This window comes from Coccinella septempunctata, chromosome 2, assembly GCF_907165205.1.
Source record: "Coccinella septempunctata chromosome 2, icCocSept1.1, whole genome shotgun sequence".
Classification (NCBI taxonomy): Eukaryota; Metazoa; Arthropoda; class Insecta; order Coleoptera; family Coccinellidae; genus Coccinella; species Coccinella septempunctata.
In genome coordinates this window covers 32,962,240-32,986,056 of record NC_058190.1, presented here as the reverse complement: position 1 = coordinate 32,986,056, position 23,817 = coordinate 32,962,240, and the positions used below count along the sequence as shown (strand labels likewise).

The window sequence follows — 23,817 nt, the reverse complement described above, 5'->3', positions numbered from 1 at the left end:
CGACATGTCTGACAGCCGTTCCTGTCCCATAGAAGTCCTCAGATAATTTTTTATGAGTTTTAATTTTGAAAAACTCCTTTCAGCGATTACAGTTGTAACCTGAAGGGTCTAAAATAAAAGGCATGCAGTAATAACGTCCGGAAAACTGGATGCAATGCTATCGAATTTTATCAGGACTAATTCTAAAAGTTCTTTGATGGCACGAATTTTCTGAATTTCAGATTTTAAGAATTCGTATCTAGTATCTATCTAAATGATCGATTCGGTGTAATGAACGGGATTTTGAAATGAATGGTTGTCTTAGCAGTTATTCTCAAAAATGCTATTGTAAAACCTGTAAGAGGTTTTGGATAACATTTTTAGGAATTTTTTGCTTACAGACATTCGGGGGCCCCTAAAGCCTGGGGGCCCCGTATCACTGATACCGCTGATACCGCGGTAGCTACAAATTACCTTCAGATTAACTAGCTAAATCTGTGACTCTACACATCTGTGGATCTTTTAAACAGTGTTGTATTCAGCCAGATACTTTTTAATTTTTGTACATCAAATTACTCGAAAACGGCGCGATATATGAGAAAAAATGATGAATACTTTTATTTTACAAAACGTTCAAACATTCATAAGATAGAGTGCAACTCAGTTTCAAGAGTTGGGTTCTTCGAATTTATGGTATTTTTATGGTACCTAACGGTCACAATGAGAAAACTGGAAGACTTGGGTGACATCTTGTGTCCGAAAAAAATTAATCAAAAAAATGATAGTATTGTATTCCGAAATTCATTTCATTCGATGAAACCGTTTGTGGGATAGAACTAAAAATAACATTTTTTTATGGTTTTTCAACAGCCTGTATCTTTCAAGCCCAGCCGATTAGGAAAAAATGGTATAAGACAAAAGTGTTTCTTTTGACCTCAAAAATCTACTGTTAAAATATTTGTACTAGTAAAATACTCGCCCTCTTTAAAGAATATAATATACAATGATTTTGGCACCATCAGTTATTTCATGTCTGTTATATTATAAAGGAGACATTTCTAGTAATGTATAACTATTAGGTCAAAGAAGATTTGTTTCGTTACCTAATGGCCGAATACATATTCTGATAATCTTAGAGCCGAAGAATCAAATTGCCTCACTCGATCTCTTAAATTTTTCAAATTATCCTCCAATATTAATCAATTTCAGTCTCTCTTTTTGGAAATTGTACTAATAGATTGTATCCACTGATATTAAAAAAGAAGATTGTATTTTCGTGTAAAATATTACACGAATATTTCATCTACAATCCTGAAAACGATCACTAATATTTCAATATGATTAATTGTATATTTCTCCGAATCCATTTACAGTAACCAATTCTAATGCCTCGTATCAATTAGAAAAGGTCACTGCTCTTCCTTCTTCACCTTCAGCTGCCCACTGGTCCACAATAGAAATCTTCCTCAGACCATACAATATCTATTTCCACCGAACATCTTCCCTAACGACCAATCAGTGCAGGATGAGAAGGAACACCATAATAATCGAAAAGAGAGAGATGGGGCAACGAAAGTGTGTTCCTCTGGTGCAACATCTGCAATATACAGAATAAATGGAAGACGAGAAAGAAAAAGAAAGAACTTGGGGTCCAGAAAGGCCGATCAGGTACTTGCTGGCCTGTCAGACTCCCAAACACAACTTAATCCTGCGAGACCGCGAGATCTTTCAATAGAGTGCGAGCAAGCGACGAGAAAAGAGCGACAGTGTGTTCTATCCGAGCGTAGATTCGAGATCGTGTTTTTCGTGTCGTGTACCAGGTTGAATTTTAAGTTCTGGTGACTTTTTACGTGTTCTGCTCTGATAAACTGCCCATGGAATACTTCGGAGAAACATGTGACTAGGCCTAGGGAACGAAATAAATTCAAACGGTGCGTGAAACACAACATAATTCCTAATGTGTAATTTCGGTAATTATTTATCTATCGCTACATTTTTACAGGAAAAATTTCTCACTCAGATTATTTTTGTGAGTGGGTAATCAAGTGGTAATTGCCATATTCGTAAAAAGTGGTTTCTAATTTTTTATGGCTAAATGTAAATATGTATTGGGTTTTCGCTCAGATTTTCACCTCTCTCTTCAAATTTTCTTTACATTCTTTCAACACTCTCACATGTCAAAGAAGAACAAAATATTTCCATTTTCATTTTATTTCCAGTTTCTCTTATTTCAAAAATTTTTGAAGGTCATTCATTTTAATATTTTTAATTATATCATTACTCTTTTTTGCCATGTTAATTCTTTATATTCAGTACAGAGTGCAATCAAGATTTCAAAATATTATTATTACATTTTCAAATTAGAATCAGGGAATTCTATTATCATCATTTTTACCTGTGCTATACAATTTATTGAAATTATTTAATATTTAACGAATAACATACATACTCAGAGCCCAAATGTATACTGCGATGTTTCAGAACAGTATGTGCTAATTTTAATAAATTTCGCAAGATCCATGAAAACTTGACTATAGGTCTACGAGAAATAAACGTGACAGCAATATTCTGGAATCTAAAATGTTCTTAAAAAATTAAAAGAAATAATTTCTGAAATCTGGGGGGCTCAGATTGGAATAAGTGGAAATTAATTAATCGTCTTTAACAATGTTTCTTGAAGCACGTATACTTATTCGTTTTTCTTCATATTATTCTCGATATTATTCTACTGAACAATTTACGAACTAGATAATAACAATTCGGACAATTCTTTTTACTACACGGACTTTCTTTCGAAGTTTCTTCACAACGTTCCATCCATTCAATGTTATTACCTCTGTAATGCTCACGTATCGTTTCCTTATTGGATTTTAATAGCGTTTGAGAAAACTAGCAGCTTGCGAAGAAAAAGCCATAAAACAGTTTTATGGTTATTTTTGATTTCCCCGAATCCGACATTCTTCTAATCCAATTCGCTCGTTGACAAGACTGGCATTAGTTCAAATCCTATAGTTTCCTTTTGATGTAGGATCATTTATCTATTCTGAATTGTTTGTTTCTCCAATGCAAGCAGCTGTTGTTGCTCCCAACGGAATACGAAACTTATCCTACGTATTCAACGTATTGGCATGTTTTTCATATTTTGGAAAAGGCTTAATAAACATTAAACAAATTCATAACGTTCTACGCAAAAATAAACCTCAATATTTCTCTTTTTCTGTATTCTAGCATTGAGTATTAAATACTCAATGATTCTAGTCCAGCATGCTGTCGCCTCTGGTTCTTCTCGTCAACTACTGGTGGTACCTATAACATAATAATGAAATTTTGTAGATACAAAAACCGAGTACCATTGGGTAATAATTGTACTTCTTGGTTTTGATCAACTTATTACGAGGGTTGAAAACGAGGTTGAAAATTTAGGAATGAGTTATAAAAAAAAATTCTGTAACTGGACGAAAGTCGAAATATGTATGGCCACAATATAACACTTTTAACTGTGGAAGCCTAGCGCAACTTTTAAGGGCTTTCTTTACAAACTTTCATTAATATGAATTTACAAATGTCATATGTGCCCATTTTAAGTTCCTTATCGAGTTGTTCATGCACATTATCGAGCATATTATTAAGGAATTATAATGTTGTATTGTCTGATGAACTATTGTTATAGTTCATTTTTGCACTAATCTGAATTTCTCATCAATTAGCATGTTCATGATTTTTTTCCTTTATTTTCTTCCAAGTTGTGATATGTTAGCGCTGTGCAGGTTAGAGGTTTCGATAACTTTGAGCATAATGAACATTTATGTAAAATTTGAAATTGTATGCCTTGTTCTCCAATGTTTAAACTTCGAAGAATCAGCCGAGACATATTTCTGAGAGTATCATTTTGGGATCCTCGATTTTTTACCGAATTAGTTGTAGTATGCGAAATTATTCGAGATAGATTTATGAAACTAGAAAAATGGTAGATTTTTTTTATGTTATTCCGAGTGTTATTCAATAATGCTTTTTACAATCCTGCTCCATTTGTTACTAACGGCCGTTTTCAATAAACCTATCTATCCAATGTTTTAGTTACTGAAGATAAAAAAACCATTTGATTTCATTTCTATGATCTATCTGTAGATATATTTCAGAATGATTTCCAATCGTCAGTAAACGAAACGATGGATAGATAAGTTTATTGAAAACGGCTGTATATCCATGCAAAATCAGCAAACTTTTATTAACCACTAGTTGCTCGACTATTTGGCAACATATGCAGTTGAAACTTTGCATGCAAGTATAAATAGGATGTCTATGGCCTATGCAATATAGTAGTGTTATTGAGCTGATGATAGAACTATAAGTTGACCCTCGAGTTGACCATAGCAAAAAAAAATTTCTAGTTTTTGCCTTACTATACGTAAGGCAAAAAACTAGAAACTTTCGCTGACTAGAAGGAAAGATTATAAAATAATGAAACATTGAAGTCTTTAATTGAGTAAATTTGATAACAGTACTTGTCTTACATCAACGTCTCGATTTTTCAGTTGTTTGCAGGACAGCGTAGCTCAAAATTGTTCAATTTATTTTGTATTTACTATCAATGCATGACGTTTGCTGCAATAGTTTTTATTTGTATTATTATCATTGTAGTTCAAATTTTTCGTATGGAAGAACAGAGCTCATGTTGATAGGAATAATTCGAAGAAGAGTTAGATCAAGTTGAAAATCTCGAATAAATATTTCATTTTTCGAACATTCGAATCGTTCTCATACACGTCATTAATTATTTGGTTATACGTTGACTTCCAGATTATGTTGATTTATATTTTTGAAGATCAGATATGTAGTTTGTCCCAACACAGTCTAATTATAGAGCCATTGAACTCAACTGACCTCATACGGGCAAATTCTTACAATTGGAGTCTCTCTCCCGCTGTGTAACTTAGGATGAATATTTTTTCCTTCACCTTCACTAATTTCAGTCACTGTCACACGATGTTCGAAACGTGCTTTTCGACTTTACGAGTTCAACATCCGAAACGTTACAAGTGAATTAGTGATGGCAACTATAAAACTATAATTGGACGGAAACGGATATAATAAATCTTTGACAAAATCATTAAAATTTCTGTTCGAGATATCCTACACGCGCGTAGGGACGGAGATTTCGAAACCCCTGGTACTAAAAATTGATGCTCTTTTCGGACAAGCTTTGAATAATGGGAGCTTTTCGGAAACATCAACAGATCTCAGAGGAATCTGGGATGACTAATTGCAAACGTCAAGGCGACAAGAATTATTTATAAAAATTCTTCATTGCGACATAAATCACTTAGTCAGCTGGTAAAAAGCCCATAATTCATAGAGATATAGACAAAGACAGTGGAAAAAGTTCTTGAACAATGCGATTCGTTTTTATTTCTTAATAATTGTTTTTGAGGTTCAGAAAAATCATGAATGGTAACTGGTTTCAAAGCCACAGTTTTATTGTACAGTGTGTCTCATATTTCAAGCTCATTTCCAGAGAAACAAAGAATGGTGAAAGCCATAGCCTCCTATGATCCTTCGTTTTTGAGATATTAGCAAAAATTGAGATATTTACGATTTCAGAAGGTCTCATAACTTTTTTGTCTCTGAAGTTTCAGATCTGACACTTGAACCTTTTACAGGTACTTTTATCTACTGACAAACGATCTTCTTCCAATTCAAAAATAATGATTTCAATATATATCAATAGTTTGCATTTGAAAAAACACAAGTTTGCCAAATAATTCGAAATCTAGAACTGGAAAAAAATTTTTTGAACTCGTCAGTGGATTCTACGTAAAAAAGTGCTTGTAGAAGGTTCACGTTTCAGATCTGTACCTTTGAAGACAGAACTTTTCGAAATCGTCAAAATCTCATTTTTTTGCTGATATCTCAAAAACGAAGGATCCTAGAGGAAGCTGCGGCTTCCACCATCTCTGAAAAAGAGCCCGGAAATGTGTCATCGGTTTTGCTCTAGATATTCGATGAATATGGATGAGTTCTGTAGTTCGTGATCGTTTTCGGAAAGAGTCCACTGAAATGCGAAAGTTTTAAAAAAATCAACCTTCAGTTTTTGTTCAATGAAATTTGAGTTGGAATCCAAAACTTTTTCATTTACATGCTTTGATAAGTTTCAAACTTGGACATGCTGAATTAAGACAGAGCAAACTACAAATTTCAGATTGTCCCGTAGAAATCGAAAGAGGCGTGCGACTGCTACTCAGAATTATTAATAAGAGGGGTCCACACCGTTTTAGTGGTCAGTTCATAAAGAGAAAATTAATATCCACTAATTTATATGGGGTTTTCCTCGGAGTTTTCATTATAATTCAATTCAATCATCAGTTCGGAAAGTCGGAAATTTACTTATTCGTCAAAGAGAAAAAAAAAATAAAAAAATTTTTTCATTGAAGCTCAAATATTCATTCATCTTATTAACTTTTCGAGGTGAAATTATTTCTTGTATGAATTTCCAAATGAAAAAATTTCTCGAAAAGTCTCGCCATTGGCTACAATTTGTATCCTGGTGAAATTGAAAAAAGACGTTCGTTAGGTGGAGCCATCTTTTCGACGAAAATAGAAACTATTGTAATATCCGCAACTTCTACTTATCCTTCAAGTGTTCTGGCATCAAATCAACCCACATTTTGGTAGTCTTTCCCCCTTTACGCCTTAAACGGATTGCGAGTAAGTCCCGTGGTATAAACTCCTCTTAACAAGAAGTAAAGAATCCGAAAATTTTTTTAAACATTGTTATTACGCCAAATTGAAAGATAAAATTCGTGTAGCAATTAATTTGAGTCGTTGTGGATAATATTGACAGAGTTATGTCTGATATAATGCGAAAAATAATGTTACGGAGACCAAACGAGAGTTCCATGAATTAGAAAATAATTTCCCGTTTCTAATCAAGTACCTTCAACAAATCTTCACACTTGATTGTTCAATAACAAATTTTGAGGATCTAATTCGATAGTTCCGGTTCAAGGTCCGCTATGTGTATTAAATTTTTTCAACTGGGAATATGAGTAACATATTGATATAAATTCTTAAAATTGCAAAACAGGTCGACCACAATGATATTGACGGAGTATTCAAATCTAATTGAATGATTGATATAAGTTTAATGTGAAAAAAGTCGAAGGTCATTCCATCAATCATTTCAAGAGATAAAATCAATTTTTATTCGGCCATTATAATTCAGATAATTCATTTCTTAGGTCTCCAAAATTTTACGCATAACTGAGTTACATTTTTCTTTTTTCCCTATGGAAATATGAAGAAAATAGGATAGGGTTCAATATGTCAAAGCACATAGGACAGATGACCCCATAGTTTTATACGGGTGTGACGGCAGCAACGGTTTCCAGCAACGGTTTTTTCATTTTCGCTTTTACCATACAGCTTGTAAAAATACCTGTTGTTCGGGATTCTTTGATACGAATGGGTTATTTAGAACATTATAAACACAGTCTATAGGGTGAAATAATTTGTGCATCGAAAACTACCCCCACCAACCCCCCGAAATTGAACTATCTTGATACACAGTGAAAAAACCCCGTTGCTCGAAGGTTTTTTATGAAATAGGGTTCTTACCCACATACTGAACACGATCTATAGGGTGAAATAATTTGTGCATCAAAAACTACCCCCCTCCAACCCTCTGAAGTTGAAATATCTTGATAAAGTAAAAAGAGTAAAAAAAAACCGTTGCTCGGTGTTTTTTGATGGAAATGGGTTGTTTGCATTATACTGAACACGACCTATAGGGTGAAATGATTTGTGCATCAAAAACTACCCCTCCGCCAACCCCCTGAAGTTGGACTGACTTGATAGAGTAAAAAGTGTAAAAAAAAACCGTTGCCCGAGTTTTTTTGATGGAAATGGGCTGTTACCAGCATACTGAACACGATCTATAGGGTGAAATAATTTGTGCATCAAAAACTACCCCTCCTCCAACCCTCTGAAATTGAACTAACTTGATACAGTAAAAAGTGTGAAAAAAAACCCTTTCCCCCGTGTTTTTTGATGGAAATGGGTTGTTACCAACATACTGAACACGATCCATAGTGTGAAATAATTTGTGCATCAAAAACTACCCCCCCTCCAACCCTCTGATGTTGAAATATCTTGATAAAGTATAAAGTGTGAAAAAAAACGTTGCTCGGGATTTTTTGATGGAAATGGGTTGTTACCAACATACTAAACACGATCTATAGGGTGAAATAATTTGTGCATCAAAAACTACCCCCTCCAACCCTCTGAAGTTGAAATATCTTGATAAAGTAAAAAGTGTGAAAAAAACCCGTTGCTCGGTGTTTTTTGATGGAAATGGGTTCTTTGCATTATACTGAACACGACCTATAGGGTGAAATAATTTGTGCATCAAAAACTACCCCTCCGCCGACCCTCTGAAGTTGAACTGACTTGATAGAGTATAAAGTGTAAAAAAAAACCGTTGCTCGGTGTTTTTTGATGGAAATGGGTTGCTACCAACTTACTGAACACGATCTATAGGGTGAAATAATTTGTGCATCAAAAACTACCCCTCCTCCAACCCTCTGAAATAGAACTAACTTGATACAGTAAAAAGTGTGAAAAAAACCCGTTGCTCGGTGTTTTTTGATGGAAATGGGTTGTTACCAACATACTGAACACGATCCATAGGGTGAAATAATTTGTGCATCAAAAACTACCCCCTTCAACCCTCTGAAGTTGAAATACCTTGATAAAGTAAAAAGTTTAAAAAAAAAACCGTTGCTCGAGTTTTTTTGATGGAAATGGGCTGTTACCAACATACTGAACACGACCTTTAGGATGAAATAATTTGTGCATCAAAAACTACCCCTCCGCCAACCCCCTGAAGTTGAACTGACTTGATAGAGTAAAAAGTGTAAAAAAAAAACCGTTGCTCGGTGTTTTTTGATGGAAATGGGTTGCTACCAACTTACTGAACACGATCTATAGGGTGAAATAATTTGTGCATCAAAAACTACCCCTCCTCCAACCCTCTGAAATGGAATTAACTTGATACAGTAAAAAGTGTGAAAAAAACCCGTTGCTCGGTGCTTTTTGATGGAAATGGGTTGTTACCAACATACTGAACACGATCCATAGGGTGAAATAATTTGTGCATCAAAAACTACCCCTCCGCCAACCCCCTGAATTTGGACTGACTTGATAGAGGAAAAAGTGTAAAAAAAAACCGTTGCTCGGTGTTTTTTGATGGTAATGGGTTGTTTGCATTATACTGAACACGATCTATAGGGTGAAATAATTTGTGCATCAAAAACTACCCCTCCGCCAACCCCCTGAAGTTGGACTGACTTGATAGAGGAAAAAGTGTAAAAAAAACCCTTGCTCGGTGTTTTTTGATGGTAATGGGTTGTTACCAACATACTGAACACGATCTATAGGGTGAAATAATTTGTGCATCAAAAACTACCACCCTCCAACCCTCTGAAGTTGAAATATTTTGATAAAGTAAAAAGAGTAAAAAAAAACCGTTGCTCGGTGTTTTTTGATGGAAATGGGTTGTTTGCATTATACTGAACACGACCTATAGGGTGAAATAATTTGTGCATCAAAAACTACCCCTCCGCCAACCCCCTGAAGTTGAACTGACTTGATAGAGTAAAAAGTGTAAAAGAAAACCATTGCTCGGTGTTTTTTGATGGAAATGGGTTGTTTGCATTATACTGAACACGATCTATAGGGTGAAATAATTTGTGCATCAAAAACTACCCCTCCGCCAACCCCCTGAAGTTGGACTGACTTGATAGAGGAAAAAGTGTAAAAAAAAAACCGTTGCTCGGTGTTTTTTGATGGTAATGGGTTGTTACCAACATACTGAACACGACCTATAGGGTGAAATAATTTGTGCATCAAAAACTACCCCTCCTCTAACCCTCTGAAATTGAACTAACTTGATACAGTAAAAAGTGTGATGCACAAATTATTTCACCCTATAGATCGTGTTCAGTATGTTGGTAACAACCCATTTCCATCAAAAAACACCGCGCAACGGTTTTTTTTTACACTTTTTACCCTATCAAGTCAGTTCAACTTCAGGGGGTTGGCAGAGGGGTAGTTTTTGATGCACAAATTATTTCACCCTTTAGGTCGTGTTCAGTATAATGCAAAGAACCCATTTCCATCAAAAAACATCGAGCAACGGTTTTGTTTTACACTTTTTACTTTATCAAGATATTTCAACTTCAGAGGGTTGGAGGGGGGTAGTTTTTGATGCACAAATTATTTCACCCTATAGATCGTGTTCAGTATGTTAGTAACAACCCATTTCCATCAAAAAACACCGAGCAACAGTTTTTTTTTTACACTTTTTACTCTATCAAGTCAGTTCAACTTCAGGGGGTTGGCGGAGGGGTAGTTTTTGATGTCAAATTATTTCACCCTATAGATCGTGTTCAGTATGTTGGTAACAACCCATTTCCATCAAAAAACACCGAGCAACAGGTTTTTTTCACTTTTTACTGTATCCAGTTAGTTCAAATTCAGAGGGTTGTAGGAGGGGTAGTTTTTGATGCACAAATTATTTCACCCTATAGATCGTGTTCAGTATGTTGGTAACAAACTATTTCCATCAAAAAACTCCGAGCAACGGATTTTTTTCACACTTTTTACTTTATCTAGTTAGTTCAACTTCAGAGGGTTGGAGGAGGGGTAGTTTTTGATGCACAAATTGTGTAACCCTATAGATCGTGTTCAGTATGTTGGTAACAACCCATTTCCATCAAAAAACACCGAGCAACGGGTTTTTTCACACTTTTTACTGTATCAAGTTAGTTCAATTTCAGAGGGTTGGAGGAGGGGTAGTTTTTGATGAACAAATTATTTCTCCCTATAGATCGTGTTCAGTATAATGCAAACAACCCATTTCCATCAAAAAACACCGAGCAACGGGTTTTTTCACACTTTTTACTTTATCAAGATATTTCAACTTCAGAGGGTTGGAGGAGGGGTAGTTTTTGATGCACAAATTGAGTAAACCTATAGATCGTGTTCAGTATGTTGGTAAGAACCCATTTCCATCAAAAAACACCGAGCAACAGGTTTTTTTCACACTTTTTACTGTATCCAGTTAGTTCAAATTCAGAGGGTTGTAGGAGGGGTAGTTTTTGATGCACAAATTATTTCGCCCTATAGATCGTGTTCAGTATGTTGGTAACAACCTATTTCCATCAAAAAACTCCGAGCAACGGATTTTTTTCACACTTTTTACTTTATCTAGTTAGTTCAACTTCAGAGGGTTGGAGGAGGGGTAGTTTTTGATGCACAAATTGTGTAAACCTATAGATCGTGTTCAGTATGTTGGTAACAACCCATTTCCATCAAAAAACTCCGAGCAACGGATTTTTTTCACACTTTTTACTTTATCTAGTTAGTTCAACTTCAGAGGGTTGGAGGAGGGGTAGTTTTTGATGCACAAATTGTGTAAACCTATAGATCGTGTTCAGTATGTTGGTAACAACCCATTTCCATCAAAAAACACCGAGCAACGGGTTTTTTCACACTTTTTACTTTATCAAGATATTTCAACTTCAGAGGGTTGGAGGAGGGGTAGTTTTTGATGCACAAATTATTTCACCCTATAGATCGTGTTCAGTATGTTGGTAACAACCCATTTCCATCAAAAAACCCCGAGCAACGGTGTTTTTTCACACTTTTTACTCTATCAAGTCAGTTCAACTTCAGAGGGTTGGCGGAGGGGTAGTTTTTGATGCACAAATTATTTCACCCTATAGACTGTGTTTATAATGTTCAAAATAACCCATTCGTATCGAAGAATCCCGAACAACAGGTATTTTTATAAGCTATATGGTAAAAGCGAAAATGAAAAAACCGTTGCTGGAAACCGTTGCTGCCGTCACACCCGTTAGTTTTATTGGCACATACGTACTATCTTTTCGGATTTTTCTATAGCTCTTTGGCATAAATTTCTCTGAACTTCGTTGATACAGCGTTGAACCTTCTGAGTCAGTGACCCCCTGAGGTTTCTTTTCTATCATATTTTTGAGGTTGTGCAAAGTTATAACTTGTGAAAATCATGTAGGTAATTTATTGCGATTCAAGTAAATTGTTCAACAATACTCTGTTACGTTGAAACTACTTTTCGATATTCTTTATACTCGAACAAAATATGGAAAAATATTTTGTTCTGCGTTCTTAATTTTTTCAACTGGCATTTACAGTTTGCATACGAGTTTGCAAATGTTTTATTTTTATTCATCAGTGTAGTCAATGAAACAAATTTAGGATTCGAAAAAAATCAGTAAGATAAGATTATCTTCAGTGCGTGAAATTATGCGTTTTACATCAATATTGGGAAAAAAATTTAAAAAAATATATTCATAATATGTAGATTCATGCAGTGAAAGTCTGAAAATCACCTACTTTCGACATATTTTCTTTTTATCCTGGGCGACCCAATAGCTCCTGAATTCCAATAAATGCGTGTTATATTCAATGCACTCTATTCATTTCAGCAGAAACGATTTATTTGCACTTGTAGATCTTTGTCGACATGTTCAGTGTCACGTATACCTTCGCAAAATTTTAGCAAACGAAAATTACTAAATGCAGTCGGTGCTCACAGATTAGAATGTGCGCTATTAAGTGTTTGAACGGTGTACTTCAACGATCTGTGAAATTCTAATCGAGTACCACTACAGTCGATTCCGTTATAGTGAGTTTTAAATATTTTTTCAGATTTATATAGAATTTGTAGTCTTCAAAGGCATACGAAAACTTCGTTTTTCCGGTTTTTCCAATGCGTTGGATTTATTTAAAAAGTTGAAAACTTAATAATCTATACCTACTTTGTTTTCAAGGCAAAATTATTTAAAGTCGTTTATTCAAGTAGAGTTATTTTCAGGTCTGAAGGAAATTTTAATGAAAGTCTTTGTACAGGTATACAGTATTTTGGACTTATATTTGAATAATGAATAAATACATATAGATGTATATATTCACTATTCAGATTGTATTATAATTTGGCGTTGCTTAAATTCAGTTCGACAAGCCTCCAGAGATAAATTATGCAAGTTATATTAATTTTTAAATTTTTTTGGTCTGTTCGAAATATTATACTTTTTGTTAGTTCCATCTCAAATTTATTGTCGGTATCATTTGATTATGTATATTCCGCAAAATACTGAATATTTCATTCAAATTTATACAGGGCGAGTCTTTGACTCGTACGAATATCAACAGTAGGCTCTTGAGGTTCAAAGAAACACTCTTTTACTTCACCATTTTTTTCGAATCGGCTCGGCTGAAAAGATACAGGATGTTAAAAAAACAATTAAAAAAAGTTATTTTTAGACTTTTTTAGATCTATCCCACAGACGGTTTTATCGAATGAAATGAATTTCGGACTTTAATTTTTCATTTATTTGATTAATCTTTTTTGAACACCCACGTCTCCCAGTTTTCTCATTATGACCATTAGGTACCATAAAAATCCCTCAAAAAATCAGCCAGTGTCATCCTTGACAGGTATCATTTCCGTTAAATATTCATCATATAATTTAGTTTCGATATGATACAAACAAAAAAATGAATATCTCTATATCCTTTCTCTAGATCATATGAAGATTATTTTATATTTAGTTATATTTAATGCAAGCCATCCATTGAAATTCCTATCGGAACTTATTTCAAGAAACTTCATCAACTTTCTCGATTCAATTGATTCAATCGCCAATCAAAATGAGTAATAGCTTGTTAATTCTGTTAGCCACTTATCAACAACTTGAAATCTTCGTCAAGTAAAAAATGAGTAAACATCTACCCTGAATTGGATCGTTTGAACTCCAAACACGATTGACCTTGTGTATTAATCGTGATCTATATGCAGCTCATATCCGTACATTGTAGAAGCAAACGATAATAAATGAATCTATTTGAAGTTCTCGGTACATAAATCTTCAGATTCGCAATCAATATAATATTAGAGCTCAATTCACTACAGTTGGAAAAATTAAGAAGATTGACTGATTATTCGATAATAACTGTTACGTTTATTTGTATCTTGGAGCAATAATCGTTATGCTGCTCATTCATGTGTAGTAATAGTGAGTTTTATGGTGTTTTTGAACCTCATTACGCAAAGCCAATGCCATCTATTTATCACTTAGGATTTCTCTTTCTCCGCTAGGCATAGCATATTTCGTCAGCTCAAAACAATCAGCATTATACTCAAACACCAAATAAAAATTTACCACTGACCATGGGATGGAACTCAATCTCAAAAATCTCTAAGAATACAGGGTGTCCTACCGGGAGTTTATGAAGAATTAATAATTCGATCTCTTCCAAATTCCAAATTATACTTGTCGTTGTATAGATCATATTCAATACCTTATATGCTCCTAGCTTACAGTTTTTCCCGAATAATGGATATAGGGAACCCTTAAAAATAGTGTTTCCATTTGAAAAAATCGGTTTTCGGTTTTTTTGTATTTAAACCTTGAGACTCTATTTTGATCTTCCTGTATATCAAAAAGTAATATTCTCTACAAACCAAAGTAGGATATCTTTTCGGTAAAAAAGCTCAAAAAACAGATCTGAGATTGTGCGTTGCGCTTTTATGAAATCCTCAGTATTCTACAAGCCTCCATTTGTGATTTTTTTTCAAAAAACAGTGAATAACTCGAGAACGGCTCGAGATGGCTATAGAAAAATGTACATGAAATGATTGTGGAATATAAAGATACGAGGATGTATTGGTATCTGGTTAGCCTAGACCAGTTCCATGCATAAAAAAATATTGCGTTATACCACAGCCTTCTGAAGGTCTAAAGGCTCTATAGACGGCTGTGGTTATACCATAGCAACGAGCAATAACTCATTAGAAGTGTGAGTGTCCGCAATAAATTAAAAGAAGATGTCCACCGAAATTGTGAAAATCAAAAAATTGGAGTATCGAGCTATAATCAAGTTCTGTATTTAAAAGGGTTAAGAGGTAAGCAAATTTACGAAGATATGCTTAATATCCTTGGTGATCAATGTCCTTCGTATGCGACCGTGAAAAATTGGACTGCAAATTTCAAAAGAGGTAAATTTTCCATTGAAGATGATGACCTATCGGGAAGGCCAGTTTCTGTGTCAGTCCCCGAAAATATCGATGCTGTTCATGACATGATTTTATCAGACCGTCGAATTGGGCTAACACGGATATCTGAAGCACTGAATATTTCATACAAACGCGTTCATCATATAGTTCACGTCAATTTGGACATGAGAAAAATTGCTGCAAAAAGGATCCCAAAATGTTTGAATGTTGACGAAAAGCGAGCAAGGGTAGAAGCATCGCGTTCGATCTGTGTTCGATTTGAAAACGATATAGACTTCTTAAACCGAATTGTTAGTATGGATGAGACTTGATTGGGTTCTACGATGCAAAAACAAAGCAACAATCGATGGAATGGCGACATTCTGGTTCTCCAAGACCTAATAGGAAGTTTCGTGTCCAAAAATCTGCTGGAAAAGTCCTTGCTTCAGCTTTTTGGGATTGCCGTGGAGTAATCATGATTGATTTATTGGATAAGGGTAGAACAATAACCGGAGATTACTATTCGACATTACTGACCACTCTACGGGAAAAAATTAAAGAGAAAAGACGCGGAAAGCTATCCAAAGGTGTTTTGTTTTTGCAGGACAACGCCCCTGCACACAAATCTCATGTTGCAATGCAAAAAATTTGTGATTTAGGGTTTAAATTACTAGTACACCCCCATTATTCACCAGATTTGGCTCCATCCGATTATAATCTCTTTCCTCAACTGAAAAAAAGTTTAAAAGGTCGTAAATTTTCTTCCAACGAGGAGATAAAAGCTATGGAGGTCTGGTTTGCAGAGCAAGAAGAAACATTTTTTTTGAAAGGTCTAGAGACGTTGCAGGTTCGCTGTAATAAATTTATCCAGAGGAGAATATGTTAAGGAATAAAATATTTTGACATTGAAATTTTGTTTGGTTCTATAGTAGGCTAAAAAATTTTCAATATATCGTGTTACATCCGAAAATGTTATAATATATAGGATCGTATTTCATTTCGGTATTTCAGAAATGAAGTTCTAACTCACTTATATTTTCATACAAAATTTAGGAGATAGAATTATTATTTCTCCATAAACTTCTAATGAATAGTTAGAGACTCTTCTTGTATAAATTTTCATAGTAATGCCATAGTGAACTTTCAGTTCTTAATGTTTGAAAGCCTGCTATTTTCTCTCTTGTACCTACTGAATTCTATTCTATTCCCCCTGCCATTTGCAGAATATCTCCTTAATAGTCACAACATTGATTCCACTCAGTCGCATTTTTCCTGTGAAATACATTTTTCAAGATCACTTGAAACGATTATCTCCATTCCTTCCTAATCGTTTCGAACGAATCTGACGTTGAGTTTGTTTTTCCAGGTATGTGGTGGATCATGTTAGCAGTGGCGGCGATAGTAGGTGGAGTGGACGCTATGACGTGCGAAGAGGCTAGGATGAAATGCGCCTACAGATTTGGCTGTGGTAGGGCTCTGCAGATGTACGCGCTGGACTGCTCCACTGTTCTGCAAGGACCTCAACCAACCCACTGCCCGGAAGTTTGCCAGCATTCTCTTCTGGCACTTCTGTCCACGGAAGAAGGGGAGAATTTGATGACTGTAAGAAAAATTACATGTTTGTTTGTTATCCTAATACAACATCTGTAGTGTTCTCCGCTCCATGAAATCGTTACTTCTTTCAGAGTATCTATTAATCCAATCAAACTTTAATTTTTGTAAAGATTCATATCATTCATTTCATTCAGAGGCTCGAAGACCCCATTCCTGTACAAGAAATCTTATAGATTTTTAATCAATAATACGAGTTATTTGTGAAAAGAAATGAGACTATCAGCATTGCAAGTAATTGGGAACAAAAATCAGGCAGCTCATTACTTTTCCCACAAACATTGTGCAGTCTTCACAAATCGTTGTAGCAACATCATAAAATGCTGCTTCATACTATTAAATATCTTGGGATTTCAAAATTGATAGTTCATTACTGTCATGGAATGGAATAGGAACCAACTTGCTCCATTTGATTTGATTACCTTTCGCTCAGTGCTCTTGCAACAATATACATATACGGTACTTGGACGATTCATTAGGAAGATTTTGAAAATATATTCCTTTCTTTTTAATTATTATATCGACTTAACCGAAATAAAGTACCTTCAGTATGAATGACGTATCAAATGTCCAAAAAAAAAAAATTTAGTGTCAAAATAAATATTTTATGAGCTGCCCGAGAGTGATGCACCTAGAAAAAAATGAAAGTAATCTTTATTTAGAATAGAGAGAGAATAAACATAACTAGAAATGAAATAGGGATACTACAGTTCAATGTTCAAATTACCCTGTGTTTAATACAACACATAACGTAATAATTTCTGATATACAGGGTGGGCAAAATTTGTTATCTACTGAAGGGATCTCGAGAACTATAAGAGCTAGAGGAAAACGGATGACACATTTCCTAGCTCTTTTTCAGAAAAACAAAGAATGGTTAATCGTAGCTTCCTACGATTCTTCGTTTTGTGTTATATGAAATTTTTGACTTCAAGGACAAAAAAGGTATGATAACTTTTCGAAATCGTCAAAATCTCGATTTTTGCCAATAACTCGAGAACGAAGGATCGGAGGAGGATACGGTTTTAACCATTCTTTGTTTCTTTGAAAAAGTGCTCGGAAATGTGTCATCCGTTTTCTTCTAGCTCTTATAATTCTCGAGATCCCCTCAGTAGACACAGAATTCTGCCCAGCCTGTACAGGGTGGGCAAATTTCGATATTTTAGCACTACAGTTTTTAAACTATAGGAGATACACAAAATCTGATACCCCATTCTCGTTCTCTTTTTCTGAGAAACTAACAATAGTAGTAGTCATTTTTGGCCACTTTCTTTTGTTTTCGAGTTATAAGCAAAAATTGGAAAAATGGCGATATCGAAATTAATTTATATCTCCTCTAATACTGTTGATAGAGCTCTGAAATTGAAACATTTTTTGACGTAGAATCCAGTGGCGTGCTCGCCTTTTTAGCAAGATTTTTAATTACGAAGCTATGACCAAAAGTTATGTTTTTTTAAATGGGAACAATAGTTTTTTGTGCAATTTTTTGAAAGCTTAATTCTTACTGATTTCAAAAATATATAACATCATATGGTTTGTATCAATATAAATAATAGAAATGGTCAAAAATCTTTTTTCTCAATATTTCTATTGTTTCAACTTTTGATGAGCATAGAAAAATATAGCATCGTATGATTACCACTGTCTCCTTCTATAAGTTTCTATAAGTCCTTTCATTATTATAGAAATTTATGAAATATATCTAGATTAAAATTTTGTGAAAATTGGTAAAAAGCATAGAAAGAATGACATTGTCGGAAGAAGACTGCTCTTGTTATAGAAAGCTCTATTTTTCTGTGCTCGTCAAAAGTTGAAACCGTAGAAATATTGGGAAAAAGTAGATTTGACCATTTTCTATTATTTATATTGATACAAATCATATGATGTTATATATTTTTGAAATCAGTAAAAATTAAGCATTCAAAAAATTGCACAGAAATCTAATGTTTCCATTTAAAGAAAACATAACTTCGGGTCATAGCTTCGTTATTAAAAATCCTGCTAAAAAGGCAAGCACGCCACTGGATTCTACGTAAAAAAGTGCCTGTATAATATTTCAATTTCAGAGCTCTCTATCATCAGTATTAGCGGAGAAATTTATTTCGATATCACCATTTTTCCAATTTTTGCTTATAACTCGAAAACAAAAGAAAGTGGCCAAAAATCACTACTACTATTGTAAGTTTCTCAGAAAAAGAGAACGAGAATGGGGTATCAGATTTTGTCTATCTCTTCTGGTTTAAAAGCTGTAGTGCTAAAACATCGAAATTTGCCCACCCTGTATATGCATGCTTATGTAGGTAATACAGCGAAAAATCGAGGAAAACAGAACTTTTCAAAACACCTCTATTCATTAAGATAAATATGAATGAAGCAAAAATAAATATATCCCCATAATTCAAAAATTAAGGGTAAAACTATAACAAATATATCATAAAGGATGTTCGGTAAATTGTGTACAATATTGAAACGGGTGATAGGCCAGGTCATGAGTCAAGACAGTTCAGAAAATTGTCACTACACCTCGTAATTTCATGTGTTATGTTGGGTATTTCAAGAATATTGCGAACAAATTCACTGGTCTCTGTATATTTGGAATCGACAAGGTCCTGTAGGCCTCGGTCCGGAAACGTTTCGTTTCCAACGTAAATTACCTGTTCCCAAATACATAAATAACAAATTCCTCTATAGTCTCCCGAGGAGTCTAGCTGCAGGCGACCATTTTCAACTATCCTTGTAACTTGAAAAAATTTTTGATATAAAAAAATCCATTGTTCGATTGCACAAACTTGCTTAAAGTTATGAGAAACTTTCGGGCGGGTTCTAGTTCTATTAAAGGGTTCTGTAAAGTGCGCAACATTTCAATCAGCTGCATTTTCAATTTTTTTTTGGGCAGGTCGTAGAATTTTATGGAATTTTCATGGCCGGTTGCTGTTGAGGCTATCTTATGAGGGCTGTAAATCAACAGCTGTTATTTTATAAACAAGCCATTGTTCTTTTTATTTTCTAGTAGGCGCTGTTGCCAAATCGTAAACTAGAAACGAAGCCATTTAAATTTCAAAACCTCATATTGAATAGTTTCCGCTGTGCATTTGAGAAATTCATGAATGAATTATTATAATTAATAAAACTTGTATCTCTGAAAGGAATTAATAGATGATTACAAGAATGTTTAATTCTTTATCAAAAATCATCCTGCATTAATGAAAATCAAAATAGGTAAAGGGAGTTCTGAGGTGGGAGGAACTTCACCTTTAAACAAAAATTTCACATAAATTAACAATTCAACTGGCTCAATTTTGAGATATTACACTAGTCATTGCGCCGTGCCCTTCTTGATACTCTTTTTTCCCTCTTTTTCAATCAATTTCGGCATTTTTCTAATATTGATTAATATGAGTTGTGGCAACGTCGTTATAACATCAACGACATTTCATGACTGATAACTTTACTGCGTTCTAGTTAAAAAATTTTAAGAAAATTATTTTATGGCCATCCGAGGGCTTTTTTATAAAATTGAATGTAGTGTATTATTCTTTATGCTGCAGTTTAAAATTTAGACTCCTTAATAGTTTTTCAGTAGAAATAATAAAATTAATTTTTTTGCAGTGTGAATGTAGCGACGAGTTCTGTGCAGACCAAAAACGCCGAACTGAAGTCTGCAAACCAATGGTCATGAGGCAAGCGAAAGAACCAGTCCTGCCCTGCAGAGTAGCCCAATGGATATGCGCGGCAGATGCCCAATGTTCTATGGCTCTAGAATACTACAACCAACTGTGTCGCTCGATGTTCCACGGTAAAAAGTGCACATCGCGTTGTCACAATTCTATATCCATATTAACGAGGCAAGAAAAAGCGGCAAAACTAACAAACTGTAGATGCGACGGCACCGAAGAATACGATTGCCGAGCTATACAGAAGAACATGCAGAAGCTCTGCTTTCGTAGGCATAGAAGACCTCATTCCGGTTCTAAAAATGAAAGTACTCCTACAGTGCATCACAGTGTTAATAATAATAATAATCACAGAGACAAACCGGCGACAAAACATAGGAAAACAACGACTCTTGCTCCTAGAGTTGTCGTGGTGGAAGAGCCCAACAATTCCATCCGAACTAGGTTCGATTTGTTCGTACTGTCTATGAGTTTTCTTCTTCTTCTTTCGACGTGATATAGTCACATGAGAAGTTTGAGTATTATCGAATTTATATGGTTCCTTATTGTAACGAAGCAAGGGTAAGAGCTGGTGGTACAAATATTTATGATAAAGAAAATGAAAGTGTTAAATATAGGACATTGAGAATTTCCTTAATCAGTATTGAAGAAAATTGATCTGTTACAAAAGCAAGAAAATGATTCATTTGACTACTTCGATGTACTGAGCAAGTTTTTTTCAGGAAGACTATCTGTGATATGCTTTCATCTATACAATAATTCGTCTATTTGCATTCTCCTCGTAGTGGTTATGATATTCTTGCCTTCACAGAATCTCGTCAAAATCATTTTGTAGCAATGTTCATTTATGTGACTACAGCTATGACAACAACGACAAGAAAATGAGATTATCAGGATGAAATTTATTGCATCCACATTCATGAAATATTCACTTTTCATTACAATCATTAAATCATCCAACCAAAAGAATATATCTACTTCAAAGTATTCAAATGATTAACCATCTTCAGGAATGAAAACCAACTGAAATGAATTCCAAATGATTGTCGATAGAATATATCGATATTTCGAGTACAAATAACTGTGCCAAAGAATGAGAGTTCGAAACTCTCGAGAATGTAGGCAGAGCTCTAAATTTATTATTGTGCCTCTTCTTTTCGGTTTGGTTTCCAACTTGAAGTTATTCTTCACATCATTGATTTTTGTTCTTCGATATCGGTGAACTGCCCATTTAGGAATTTAGATTGTTATCGACCCGAAGCGAAAGATATTGTTCTAATTAGTATTTTGAAATCGAATCTACCTCGTATTTACTGCAGTATTTATTGATTTATTTATTGCACTATGCTTATTGCTTCAATTTTTTGTAAGTCTGTAAGTGTTTATTGAAGAATCGACTCATTTATGGGTTAGCACCAACTGGAAGATCACTGATAAAATAATTTAAGACGATCGATGGATTCAGTTACAAGATCAGTTTATGTTTTTCCATGAGTTTCAACCCCAAACCTGATCAATCGTATACAATGATCTTTAGAATGATTCATTTATGATTACTTTTTTAAATTTAACTAAATGATGAGAAAAGATGAGAAGTAGAGATGTTTATTTAATATGGACGTGAAATGCCATAAAAAATATGACAATTTTCTACAATTCTTGCGTCAATCGACAAGTAAAACTGTCAATTCGCAACTGCCATTTTCTGGATAATCGATTGAACTAGGCGAGTAGGATGAAACATTATTCTATTATAAGAATCCAAAAACAAACAAAAAATACAAGTCACTTGATACACCAATGATAAAAAAATGTGACAAAATAACTTCGGCTGGCAATGTCATTACAGTTACTCATAGTTTTCAAGTTTGAATTTCCTATAAAATTCCTTCCACATGAGTGAAATATCAAATACGAAAAAATTATATAATAGTCGAATCAAAAATTTATAAAGTCAAGTAATATTTGGCAATGGAATGAAAAATATTTTTTGCTTTTTGCTCTCTTTCAAACGCATTTCTATCCAATAAAATTTCAAATGATTCTATTTATACAGTGATAATTTATTTTGTTTGAAATATATTCCTCCTTCGATCTTCTTGAGAGTGTTGAAACATAGAAGCTTTCGCTGTATATAAAGCCTTAAGTTATTCGATGAGTCTTCTTCAACAAACACCGAAAATATCAAAATCGTCTGTTTCTTATAGAACATATTGTAAATACTACAAATAATTATGATGTAACAACCAGTGACTAGAAAATTATAGGTTTTGAAAACTGTAAATATACCTCTACCTATAATCAGTTAAGATTAAAGAACAGATCTTTTTTCCGTCATTTCGTAATTTGTATAATATGTATGTTGATGTATTTGTATAGAATTTTATTTTTGTTGGTTCAAAATTGTCAAGTTTGAACTAAGTTTCCGAATTTCAGTTTCCTCGAAAATGAAAATGTGAGAAATGGAAATGATTATTTCCAATATTTTAATAAAATGTATTATTGTTGAAAAATGGTTTCACTCTTTCAATGTTCCTTCAAATAACTCTTTAGCTTCCCTTCCGGACCGATAGTAGTGATGACTCTTCATTAGTTTATCATGACCAAATTAAGCATAAAATACTTTATATCTCCAGAAAAACAGTTAAAGGAAAAAACGAAAAAGACAGAATGTTTTTAGGTTTTCACGCAAATTTATATTCTGCAAAGAAAATGCATATTCTCTATCCAAAAAATCGACTTGACCTTGAGATCACATTGAAGTCAAACTCTAGCGCTATACTGCTACGAGTGTTTCGCCTCACATATTAGAGGAGGCTATTCTGCATTTGGTTCCACTGACAACAATGTGTGTAAGTCCTCAATCTTCGTAGTTTGCAAAGTAGGAATTCAGTTGACTGAGTCGGAATATCTGAGGTAATATGGCAAAGGGAGGCTGAGTTCCGCTGGTTCCTGATGGACCTGATGGTTCGCTGGTCGTCGACTTATATGAAATCAATTCTCTCCTATCGACGTAGCTAGGACCTGGAAATTTTAGCTCCCTTAGTTAATCTCTTGTTCACTTGGATGACTTACCAGACTTCACGAAGTCTAGTAAAGGTAATCTTTGATATGCCCGTTAATAACTATACAGGTTGAGGCTTTGACCCTAATACAAATAGTTTAACAGTAGATTCTTGAGGTAAAAAAAAACACTTTTCTCTCATACGATTATTTCCGATTTGGGCCTGATCAAAAGATATAGCCATTTTAAGCTTTCATAATGAGCTGTGCCACCCCTGGAAATACAAAATACTTCAGAAAAACTAGCTAAATCTGTGACACAACACATCTGTGGATCTTAAATAGAGTTGTTTTCACCCAAAGTACCCAATTTTTCGAATTTCACAGATACTTTTTAATTCTTCAACATAAAATTACTCGGCAAAATTACGAGAAAATATGAAGAATACTTTTATT

The 23,817-nt window shown here is 34.3% G+C and overlaps 1 protein-coding gene across 3 annotated transcripts; it reads left to right on the top strand.

Annotated features, from left to right (window-relative positions):
* The first annotated feature begins 1,645 nt into the window (after positions 1-1,645).
* On the top strand, positions 1,646-22,855 carry LOC123308177 (growth arrest-specific protein 1-like). Of its 3 annotated transcripts, none has more exons than XM_044890742.1 (3): positions 1,646-1,949; positions 16,440-16,675; positions 20,294-22,855. In XM_044890742.1, the coding sequence occupies exons 1-3, from the start codon at positions 1,937-1,939 to the stop codon at positions 20,852-20,854; spliced, it is 810 nt and encodes a 269-aa protein (XP_044746677.1). In that variant the 5' UTR covers positions 1,646-1,936; the 3' UTR covers positions 20,855-22,855. The 3 variants fall into 3 exon arrangements, with proteins under 3 accessions (XP_044746677.1, XP_044746678.1, XP_044746679.1); XM_044890743.1 differs by having other exon boundaries at positions 1,650-1,910; XM_044890744.1 differs by lacking the exon at positions 1,646-1,949 and adding an exon at positions 12,545-12,703.
* The last annotated feature ends 962 nt before the right edge of the window (positions 22,856-23,817 follow it).

Coding starts and splice junctions, on each gene's coding strand:
- LOC123308177 (XM_044890742.1), top strand. Junction 16,676..20,293: donor AAGGGGAGAATTTGATGACT/GTAAGAAAAATT, acceptor ATTTTTTTGCAG/TGTGAATGTAGCGACGAGTT.